The sequence below is a fragment of the Raphanus sativus genome, unplaced genomic scaffold (genome assembly GCF_000801105.2).
Source record: "Raphanus sativus cultivar WK10039 unplaced genomic scaffold, ASM80110v3 Scaffold3624, whole genome shotgun sequence".
NCBI lineage: Eukaryota > Viridiplantae > Streptophyta > Magnoliopsida > Brassicales > Brassicaceae > Raphanus > Raphanus sativus.
Window position 1 is genome coordinate 1 of NW_026618929.1, and position 10357 is coordinate 10357.

At 37.9% G+C, this 10357-nt stretch overlaps 2 protein-coding genes across 2 annotated transcripts; one reads left to right on the top strand and one right to left on the bottom strand.

Annotated features, from left to right (window-relative positions):
- Positions 1-1025: 1025 nt before the first annotated feature.
- Positions 1026-4679, bottom strand: LOC130506756 (probable LRR receptor-like serine/threonine-protein kinase At1g63430). The gene is made up of 13 exons (XM_057001440.1): positions 4334-4679; positions 3993-4131; positions 3835-3906; positions 3612-3755; positions 3380-3520; positions 3170-3292; positions 3015-3079; positions 2672-2929; positions 2373-2578; positions 2175-2307; positions 1918-2075; positions 1633-1848; positions 1026-1545 (listed from the first exon to the last, which is right to left on the bottom strand). The coding sequence occupies exons 1-13, from the start codon at positions 4425-4427 to the stop codon at positions 1282-1284; spliced, it is 2013 nt and encodes a 670-aa protein (XP_056857420.1). The 5' UTR covers positions 4428-4679; the 3' UTR covers positions 1026-1281.
- Positions 4680-7660: 2981 nt separating this feature from the next.
- Positions 7661-9781, top strand: LOC130506757 (uncharacterized). Its single transcript, XM_057001441.1, has 2 exons — positions 7661-9448; positions 9545-9781. Exons 1-2 carry the CDS (start codon positions 7661-7663, stop codon positions 9779-9781), a joined length of 2025 nt encoding a protein of 674 aa, XP_056857421.1.
- Positions 9782-10357: the final 576 nt, after the last annotated feature.

The window sequence follows — 10357 nt, forward strand, 5'->3', positions numbered from 1 at the left end:
TATGATTGGTGAATTAAAAGTGCCTTTACAAATACCATTTTAAATTCCGTAGTATGGTTTTGACCATTCACTGTCTAAATAAGTAAATAGTGACTGCCTTTATTAGGTTCTCTAAAATAATTGGTTGATTAAATAATTACAGTGCATTATGTCACTGTTATGACATCACATATTATGCGTTGAGCAATAATACATAGTAAAATTCAAATTTTAATTCAAAATATTTCAAAAATGAATGGAAGAGAATATAATAATCTCTCTATTTTTAAATAAGTGTTACTTTAGTATTTTTACTTTTTTTTTGATAAATACTTTAGTATTTTTACTTGTTTCATAAAAAATGTTATTCTATAATTTTAATGCAATTTATATTTATTTTTATCTCAATATTAATTGCAAAATGCATTGATCTTATAAATAAATTTATTTATCTAAAATACTATTGGTTAACCATATGAAATAAATAAAAATATAATTGTGTGTTCAACTATTTTCTTAATATGTATGAAAAGTGTTTAATTGACACTGTTTATGAAACAGATCGTGAGTATCTGTAAACTGTATATAAACTATAGCCTGAAGCAATTTTACTTGTTCTTGTTTTTCTTTTGCATCTTATTTTATTCTCCATTTGCAAGAAAAAAGGCAAGTAAATTCTTTCAAGTTACATATTTGGCATATGGCGGCGTACTATGCAACCGTTGCGTGCTAGAGAAACAATGTATTTTAAAAAAAAAATTCAACGGGAAATTTACTAATACATATCCAGTTTAAGGTAAGATGGAATCTATTATACCTGGCGGTCTGAGCTTTAATGGCACTCAACGTCGTGAGAACAGATAAGTAGTACCAACCATGAAATTGGCGGCTTTCTAAAATAGTCAAAGGACCTTTTTATTAAGATTGAATCCAACGTTTATGAGATTTCAATTCAACCAGCAAACTCTTTTGAAAATGGAAGACACCGTAAGTATAACATAAAGAAGCATCATACAAAGTTCCAAAAATATTTCACACTACACACATTCTTTAACTTCTCATAGAATTTCCAAATTTAAAAAATCTTTTACAAACTCTATGTTTATCTCTTCCTTTACAAACACACTGTAAACACACACCCACCAAAACTAATCAAGAACAAAAGTAACACGTAAGAAACTCAGAACACACACTCGTCAAGATAAGAGAACAATAACAACTTTAAAACGTGTCGACTGATTTACATGAGTTGGGGTGGTGTTTTGGTTTTCCAGTTAGCCATTCGTCATCATTCAGCACTCATCACGAGTCAAGCGCGAGCTCAGCCCAAGCCAAAGAAGATGATCTAAGCTCTGCGGAAATCGACAAACTGATTCTACTCTCCAACGTCTCACATAACTCCTGCACTGATGGCTTGTTGTTATTGTTGCTGTTGTTGTTCGGATCCCTGTTCAAGCATTGCCTCGCCACCTCACACACCGTTTCAAGCTCTTCTTGGTTAAAATGCTTCAGCTCTGGATCCACCAAACTCGTCATTGCCTCTGGTGTTTCAAGATACTCCTTTGCCTGCAACAAATGTAACGAGGGTGTAAAAAAAAAGAGGAGTTTACTCACAGCTTAAGGTATTTTCAGAGAGAATAGCTTCTTCTTTACCCATTCAATTAAGAAGCCTCTGTCTTTGCAGAAAGGAGGTCTTCCGCTCACAATCTCCAGCAAAAGAACACCAAATGCATATATATTACCAGACACATCCAGATATCGACTCTCCATTGCGTTTGGGAGCACGCATACCGCACCTTCACTGTTAATATTTCTCAAATTCTTCTCTGATCTCGCAAGAATCGTCTTCCAGCATTCAAAATCAACCAGCTGCATCATAGAAACATAAGCTTAACTGTATTGTTCAGATAACAAAGCTGGTCTCACTTTACTTTTTACCTTGGGAGTAAAATCTTCTGTAAGATAGATCGCGTTTGAGCTCAGCTCAGAGATTGTAAATGGAGGATCCAGTTCCATATGAAGGTACTTGAGACCGCGTGCAATGCCTATGACAATCTTCATCCGTCTTGCCCATGATACCAAAGCCGCTTCCCCATCTGCATCAGAACATTTATCATAGCAATGTTAATCTATAGTCTAAAACAGTATAGTATGATGCAACACAAAAGCTCTGATGAGGAAGTTGAGATTTTTACAGTGGAGGTGCTCGTATAGCGTTCCGTTTGATGCATACTCAAAAACAAGCATTCTTGCAAACGGTGAGGTCTCTTTGCAGTATCCCAGCAGTTTCCCTGCGTTCTCGTGGTTCAGTCTAGCCAAATCTGCAACCTGAAACAGTGCAAAAATGGCTTAGAAAAGGCTCAGTTTTTCTTTGTAACATGAGCAGAAGCTACCTCTCTCTGGAAATAGAGCTCGAGGTATCCGGTCCAATCTTCTTCTTTGACGCAAAGAGAGATCACAGCAATCTCAGGTCCACCTTTCATTGTTCCTTTATAGACCTGACTATCAGCAGATAAACCAATGATGTTGCTGAAGTCTTCACACGCCACCTCAAGCTCTTGCCTTGTGAATCTCGAGACATCCTTGAGCATTTCAGAATCTGGAGTAATAAGAGAACAAAAAGCCACACTTATTTTGAGTTGTTTGAATTGGAATGTTGGAAGATTTTTTTGGAAAGATGATGATTTCTAACCAACGTAGACTGCGAACTTTTCCTTTAGGCTTGAAGATTTCTTCCAAGGAATGATGAGAGAAGGCCTGTTTTGCCAGCGGTGAACTGCTGAGAAAAGTGCAACCAGGCAGAACAAAGCGACCATTGATCCTGTGACTATCTCAAGCGCAAGAAGCCACTTAGGTCTTGATGTTTTATGATGCTTAGCCACAATTTCAGCTGACTGGTGCTTTGGTGGGGAGCTGGGACTTTCATGAGTTTTGACCAGCTGTGCGTTACCTGCCCCCACGGATTATTACATTTTAGTAAAAACCAAGACCAGCTGGGCCATGAAATGAAAACAAAAAAGCTATATCTTACACACCGCATTGGGAAGATGGTCTGTGCTTAAGATCCTTGTTTTGCATGCAGTTCCCTTGAAAGCTCGTCCTAGTTTTGACCATAAAAAAAAGGAGAAACTCTCAAGCAAAACTGGAGATGTCTAGAGCTCGAAAAAGACAACCTAGATGATAAGAATACCTTGGAAAGTGCTCCAAACACTTTGGAATGTTTCCCACAAAGAAGTTGTATGAAAAGTCAGCTACTTTCAACTGAGAAGACTTGCACAGACCAGCAGTATTAGCACTTGAATTTGAAGAAAACCTGCAACAGAGTTGAGTAAAACCAAAATCCCATTAAAACATTTGCCATTGCAGACAGAAGTGTTTCATACTATTTTGCTAAACTCACAATTTTGACGGATAGCCAGATGATCCAGCGGCGAGAAGACTTCCCTGAAGCCTATTCCTGTCGATATGAAGTTCTTTAAGGTACTTCAAGTTACCAATCTCTGAAGGCAGCTTTCCCGTTAAACCATTGGACTGAAGGTTTCTGCAAAATGTGAAACAAAAGCGTCATTATGAAGAAAAGGTATTGAAACCGTCAGTTTTGGTTGCTGTAAAAGGTTGAGTCTTTTTATTACATGATGATAATGCTGGACAAACTCCCGACCTCAGCGGGGATAGGACCCATGAGATGATTGTTTCCTAAGTCCAAGATCTTGAGATTACTCAACTTGCCAATCTCCTTTGGTATTGTCCCGAGTAGAAGGTTCCCATGTAAGACTCTACCAGAAGCATTCAATGATTGTCAAAATCACAAACATCAAACTATATATTATGTCAAGAGAGAGATGGAAAGCGTACAGTTCCTGAAGGAAGGTTAATTGACACAACTCAGGCGCAAGAAACCCTTTAATAGATGAAGCAGATATGTTTCTGCACACGAAAAGAAAGATCAAAATCAACAAGCCAAATCTCACTCATAAAAGAAGTGATGTTGTTGCAGATAAAGAGAGTGTTACATCTTGATGACATGGTCTTTAGAGGGAGAGCAAGTAACGCCGGACCAAGCGCAAGGATGTGAATTGGGGTCGTTCCAGTTAGACATAACTAGGAAAGGGTCTTCATAGATTGCTTCCTTGAATCTTCTTAGAGCTTCAACTGTACACAGAGAGTTAGAGAGATGATTTTGTATAAATTAAAAGCTTTTAACTTTGACAGATTCTACTGATTTTCTCGGGAAACAAATATAGTAATCTTTTTTTTTTCTCATGGTCGATTGAGATGTCTAGACTAAGGTTGGAGAAAACGATTCGATCCAAAGAATCTGAGATCTGGGTGGGTTTAAGCAGATAAACAGTACCTTCGTTAGAGGCGAAGGCATCACAGGAGATGAAGAAGAGGCCAAGAAGAAGAGACAGCCGTAGAAGAGGTAAAGAACAACAGTTCGATCTCATTTTCTTTCTTTCTGGAGATTCACTCTCAAGTTCGACTCATTAAAGACGGCAACTTTCGTGGAGTACTACTCTGAAGAAACAGAGATGTTTGAGCTCCAAGATTAGCAAAGAGAGAAAGAGAGAATGAAATTGTAGAGATTAGAGGATTTAGCTAATATCCTATCAAAGGAAACTCACTTGAAAAGGGGAAAAAAGAAAGTTGGAGAATTAGCAGAGATGGTGAAGTGTGGGGTGAGAGAGAGAGAGAGAGACTTGGATTCAAAGACAGGTCTTTTGTTTCATTGGATGGTAGAAAATGTCTTTTAAAATATAAATTAAAATAATAGCATAATAAATCTATAAATATTGCAATGAAATAATTTATAACAATTTTTATAAGTTCAAGTTCATATAATAATAATAGTAACAAATTATGTGACAAAAAATAATTCTAGTACTGATCAGGATATATCCAAATATTTATAAATCAGGAATTGATTTGTACTACCATTCAGATATCTACAATTGTATTCTTTTGCGTGAAATTTCAATCGTAATTGCTATTTTTATTTTATACATAATGGCAAATCACTACCGTATCTGTTAAAATCGTATCATATTTTTTACGAGTACAAATTGTTTTTAGAAATGATTTGTTTCAGAGCTTTACTACAAATAACAAGAATATATACACGCTAGCTTTTGATTCCAATCGCAAAAAGTCTATCTAGAATAGTGTTGGAAATTTTGCCCACAAAAAAAAAGAATAGTGTTTGAAATTATCAAATTTCGTTGGGTGATTCTTAAATATAGAGTATAGTATTGTTGCTAATCATTGAAGTAATAGCGCGTTAAATGATTTAACTTGAATCATTAAGAACATCTCTGTGGTACGGTGATCTAGGCTCCTGTTAGGCTAGCTATTGGTATGGTGGGACATACAGTACTTCCGTAGTCCGTATATGTCATCTATGAATTGTATTTTAATCAGTCGTTGAACATATACATGCAAGTTGCAACGCTAGAGCGTTTTTACGATCTAATGATAAGTGGATTTTTTTTTTGGTCAACATGACAAGTAGATTTATATCGTAATTTTTATAAAAAGGAAGAAATAAAATCTGTTCACCGTGAGAAAAAACTGTAAAAGAGTAATTTAAATATACTCTTCTTTTACATAAAACTTTTTTTTAATCAAAGTTTGCATAAATTATTAGAAGTTTTTTTTTTTGGTCAACATTCAATACTTGCAATGAGTTGTGTTCCTATATATAATACTACTCCACTATTATAGTGAGGGTAAAAGAGTCCGTCAGAATTTACGCCACCAATCGTGCGAGCTTATGCTTGGAGGTTTATATTGATTGAGATCTGTCGCAAACATATTGTTTCAACTATTATTTTTGGATATATAACCATGTAGATTCATAATAGGAAAATGCATCAAATGGAGACAAAGTCGATTCAGTGAGGGGTCGTCCAAGGATATTTACCAAGTAGCTTTCAGTTTTGACTCGTAAGAGTTGTGCTTTGTTGTATACTCTCCTTTTTGTAAGGGGCAGTTGTCTCAAATAATTATAAAATAGGTTTCTTTATTAAAAAATCTACAAGGAGAAAAATGAATAAAAAATGTTTTATTAAAAAGCCAAAAACTCTTATATCCTTACTTAATAGATATATAGATATAAATAATTATTTAAACAAAAACAAACAAAATAGTTGACAAAAATTATAGTTTTCGAATTATATGTTTTCGAATTCGAAATTTTTTATCTTTTGGAAATTCAAAAATTCATTTGAAACTATTTTAAAAAAAATTTATTATATTTTAAAAAAAATCTCTAAACCCTACTCCTTTCCTAAAAAAGAAACTGCACTCCTCAAATCTAAACACTAAATCTATAGAGACTATATTTATGATAATAACAAATTTAGGGTCTTCGTAGAAAATTTCTCTAAAAATGATGCATGATTGACTTGCCAATATTAGAATGATCTCTTACTGATGAAATTTGCTATATCTGCAAAAACATCGTCATCAAATCGCATATGAAGTTTTCAACACTAACACCAAAAAATCTAGTTTTCTAAGCTAGTTAGATTATCATATCCAAAACAAATATTATTGTTTTAAGTTGCTTCAGAAATTTATTACATTGGCTTTTTGTGTAATATTGGACTTGCGATTTGATTAAATAAACATGTTACATTGAGTCGTGAAAAAGTAGATACATATGAACAATTAACACTCTTTTAGAAAGTAAAAAAAGAAAGAGGTGTGAATCTTAGAAAAGCTACAAAACTCAGCTGAACATGTTCTAAAAGAAATCAGTGGTTTCATGAAAATAAATCAAACTTAAATGGTCGAGGCTTTGTCGAGTACGCCTTGCTATTATCAAATGGTCTAGAGAACAAAATCTGAATAGCAAGGAGTCTATCCAGAGCCTCCAAAAGGCGTTGGAGGAAGCGCTATCAAGCAGTACTTCTGATACAGATATCATTGGCATGTTGACAAACGAGCTTGACAAAGCCTACGAGGAGGAGGAGAAGTATTAGCGTCAACGTAGTAGAATCCTCTGGCTGCAACACGGAGACCGTAATTCCAGCTACTTTCATGCCATTACTAGAAGCCGCAAGGCTGCCAATAAATTCTATGTTCTTGAGAAACAAGATGGTACTGCTGTGTTTGCAGAAGAACAGATAGCAGCCTCTATTGCAGAGTACTATGATACCCTGTTCACATCGGCGTCTCAAGGGAGATCTCAGATCATAGAGGATGTTATCTCACCCAGAATCTCCCCTGAAATGAATGCAACACTCACAAGTATACCAGATGATTTGGAGATCAAGCGAGCAGTGTTCGCTATTCATGGAGACAAAGCTCCGGGACCCGACGGTTTTTCGGCCAGTTTCTATCAGGGATTTTGGGACATCATAGGAGAAGAAGTCTGTCGGGAGGTCAGAGATTTCTTTATCTCGGGTCAACTTCATCGTCGGTTTAACGAGACTCACGTCCGGTTAATACCAAAAATCAAAACGCCCAAGACAGTAACGGATTACAGGCCCATAGCACTCTGCTCTACACACTATAAGGTCATCGCGAAGGTCATGTGCAGAAGGCTGAAACCAATCCTCCCTTCATTGATCTCTCCACACCAATCAGCCTTTGTGGCTGGTCGTTCTATTTCAATGTTCTGATAACTCACGAGATTCTTCATTACCTCCGTACCTCATCAGCAAAGAAGCATTGCACCATGGCCGTCAAAACGGACATGAGTAAGGCCTATGATCGACTGGAGTGGAGTTTCTTGAGAGATGTCATGGTCCGATTTGGCTTTCACCCTACATGGGTGCATTGGATTATGGAATGTGTTAGCTCGGTTTCATACTCATACCTCATCAATGGGGGCGCTCACGGTTGTGTTGTTCCGTCGCGTGGGATCCGACAAGGCGACCCGCTGTCTCCCTATTTATTTATTTTGTGCTCTGAGGTCTTATCGGGACTCTGCTCTAAGGCGCTTGAACAAGGAAAGCTGTGTGGCATCAAGGTAGCGCGCAATTCACCACCTCTAAATCATCTCCTCTTCGCCGATGATACGATGTTCTTTTGCAAGAGTGACCCGATATCTTGCAAAGAACTAAAGAACATCCTTGAGAAATATGAGGTTGCTTCTGGCCAAAGCATCAATTGTCTGAAGTCTGCTATAACCTTCTCTGCCAAAACACCCATTGAAACAAGACGCAGGGTCAAAGCGGAGCTTAACATTGTGGGTGAGGGGGGTATAGGTAAATACCTTGGCCTCCCGGAGCACTTCAACAGAAAGAAGAGAGACATATTTGCTAGCATTATTGATCGGATCAGACAAAAGTCGCATAGCTGGACCTCTAGGTACCTCAATGGCGCAGGGAAGTTGGTCCTCTTGAAGTCTATTCTCTCTGCTATGCCCACCTATGCGATGACGTGCTTCAAGTTGCCTAAGTCATTCTGCAAACAGATACAAACTGTGCTCACTCGCTTTTGGTGGGACGACAAACCAGATCATCGTAAAATGTCTTGGGTTGCTTGGAGTACTCTTACTCTACCTAAGAGAGCTGGCGGTTTGGGATGTCGGGAGATTGAGAAGTTTAATGATGCTCTGTTAGCAAAGTTGGCCTGGCGAATACTGAAGTTTCCAGAGTCCTTGCTGGCTCAAACACTGGCAGGGAAGTACTGTCACTCCACCCCATTCCTCTCAACTCCAGCTCCTAAATCGGCTTCTCATGGTTGGCGTGGAGTTATAGCGGGCAGAGAGGTGTTACGCCAAGGCCTAGGATGGGTTATTGGTAACGGATCGGACATCAACGCCTGGTCTGATCCTTGGCTCTCCCCAAAGACTCCAATGTGTCCAATGGGTCCACCTACAGAGCAGAACAAAGAGCTGAAAGTATCGGACCTTTTGAATGGCATTACAAAGGAATGGGATCTGCCTGCGATTAGACTACACTTACCTCAGTATGAGGAACACATTTTGAAACTAGTTCCTAGCGAGTTCCACATGAAGGATGAACTCCGCTGGCTCCATACACGTTCTGGAGAGTACTCAACCAAGACGGGCTACACATACTGGAAGACAAATCGTGGTGAAGAGCTGACTGACTTCAACTGGAACCTCTGTATATGGCAAATTAGAACTTCCCCGAAGCTGAAACATTTCCTATGGAAGATCAAAAGTAAAGCTCTGCCAGTTGGTGCAAATCTTTTACACAGAGGGATTCAAGTGGAAGGGCGTTGTAAGAGATGTGGATTGATAGAAACAGAGCGTCATGTTTTTCTACAATGCCCATTTGCCCGTCGTGTTTGGGATCTGGTGCCTGTCATGTTCAAACCAGACCCATCGATCATCACCTCCCCGGAAGCTCTTTTGCAAACCTCGCGACGCATAGTTAATCTGCCACCACTGGGCCTTGGTGAAACTGATCTCTATCCTTGGATCTTCTGGTACTTGTGGATAGGGAGAAACAGGTTGATTTTTGAGAACCGAGAGGGATCAGAGCAAGAACTGGTATCCTTAGCACTGAAGGAAGCAAGGATTTGGCAAACCGCCCAACAAGAGAAAGCGAAACAGAACCTATCTACACCATCAGATAACTTTCTCTAGGCTCGTCAGGTTTCTAACTTGGATGTGGAGGCTCAATGTTTTGTAGATGCAGCGTGGAATGCTGGCACCAGTGGCGGAGGATTTGGGTGCATCTTCAAAGATATGAGCAACAAGACCTTCCATCGCTCTTCATCAAACCGCAGCATCGTTGGCTCTGCTCTAATTGCAGAAGCTCTTGCGGTTAAAGCTGACTTAAAAGCGGCACGGTCTCTGGGTTTGCGTAAGCTGGTCATTTGATCAGATTCCAAGTCCCTTATCATGGCCATTAACACCAAAGAGAAGATTGTTGAAGCACAAGGAGTTCTTTTTGATATTGATCACCTTTGTACTCTTTTTAATTCTGTTTCGTTTGAGTTTGTTTCTCGTAAGTACAATGAGGAGGCAGATGATGTGGCTAAGGCTGCACTATCTTGTCTCTCTAACTCTGTTTAGTTTGAGTATTTGAAGTAACGAAGGTTTGTTCAAAAAAAAAAAAATCAAACTTAAATAAGAATAGTAGATAAAAATACTATGCAAATGAACACAACAAAGCTTGGAAAATAAATAATTAATCAAATGATCTAAAAGAAGCAACAACAACTAATTAAATAATTATTATTTTTTATTAATGTCAACAAAGTTACAGAACATATATGTCCAACGTTTGGTACAATATGTCATACTATAAAATTTAGATGGATCCAACAAACCCCCACGTTTATTTCTAGTACATTCTACGTTTCTTTATTTAATTACAACTAATTTAATAAATCGCTATTTTATAAAAAATCATATATATTTTTTATGTTTTGTTACATCTAGAGTAAAATATAT

Bases quoted from the DNA above. Each gene is read 5' to 3' on its own strand.
- LOC130506757 (XM_057001441.1), top strand. From the start codon at position 7,661: ATGGCCGTCAAAACGGACATGAGTAAGGCCTATGATCGACTGGAGTGG. The intron at 9,449-9,544 runs GTATCCTTAGCA...AACTTTCTCTAG, and splicing joins AGGGATCAGAGCAAGAACTG to GCTCGTCAGGTTTCTAACTT.
- LOC130506756 (XM_057001440.1), bottom strand. From the start codon at position 4,427: ATGAGATCGAACTGTTGTTCTTTACCTCTTCTACGGCTGTCTCTTCTT. The intron at 2,579-2,671 runs GTTAGAAATCAT...TTATTACTCCAG, and splicing joins AAAGTTCGCAGTCTACGTTG to ATTCTGAAATGCTCAAGGAT. The intron at 2,076-2,174 runs GTAAAAATCTCA...GTTCTGATGCAG, and splicing joins GCTATACGAGCACCTCCACT to ATGGGGAAGCGGCTTTGGTA.